This window comes from Penaeus monodon, chromosome 25 (assembly GCF_015228065.2).
Source record: "Penaeus monodon isolate SGIC_2016 chromosome 25, NSTDA_Pmon_1, whole genome shotgun sequence".
Lineage (NCBI taxonomy): Eukaryota > Metazoa > Arthropoda > Malacostraca > Decapoda > Penaeidae > Penaeus > Penaeus monodon.
Genome location: NC_051410.1, coordinates 35,786,753 through 35,787,067, shown reverse-complemented (window position 1 = coordinate 35,787,067; position 315 = coordinate 35,786,753). Strand labels below are relative to the sequence as shown.

Here is a 315-nt window from a genome sequence, read left to right as displayed (position 1 = left end):
CTTTGAAAAACTTCATATACTTGTATTTGCTCTGTTATGAGTATTTTTTCCCATAACAGAACAAAAAAAATCTTTTGTTTCGGCATATTATGGTATGGTTATTATGTTTCTTCCACCAACTGCATTTTTCTCCTAACTTCTATCATCATCCTTCAAAAGCCATCTCTTTTTTTTTTTCATCTTTATTCTTCAAACCTTACCATCATTGTTATAGAACCGACACTATTATTCTCTCAACAGGGAAGTCAATGGTGAACCTGAAACTAATGGGAACGATGACGGTAGGAGCGGAGATTCCTCTGGAGATGGGAGCGG

General features: G+C 35.9%; 1 protein-coding gene across 1 annotated transcript in view; it reads left to right on the top strand.

Annotated features, from left to right (window-relative positions):
- The window catches only part of LOC119589195 (phosphopantothenoylcysteine decarboxylase subunit VHS3-like), a gene marked incomplete in the record, with an annotated part of 3,207 nt that overhangs the window by 2,686 nt on the left and 206 nt on the right, over window positions 1-315 (top strand). Inside the window, 1 exon segment of the mRNA XM_037937792.1 lies at window positions 241-315. Within this exon segment, the coding sequence (XP_037793720.1) occupies window positions 241-315 (75 nt within the window).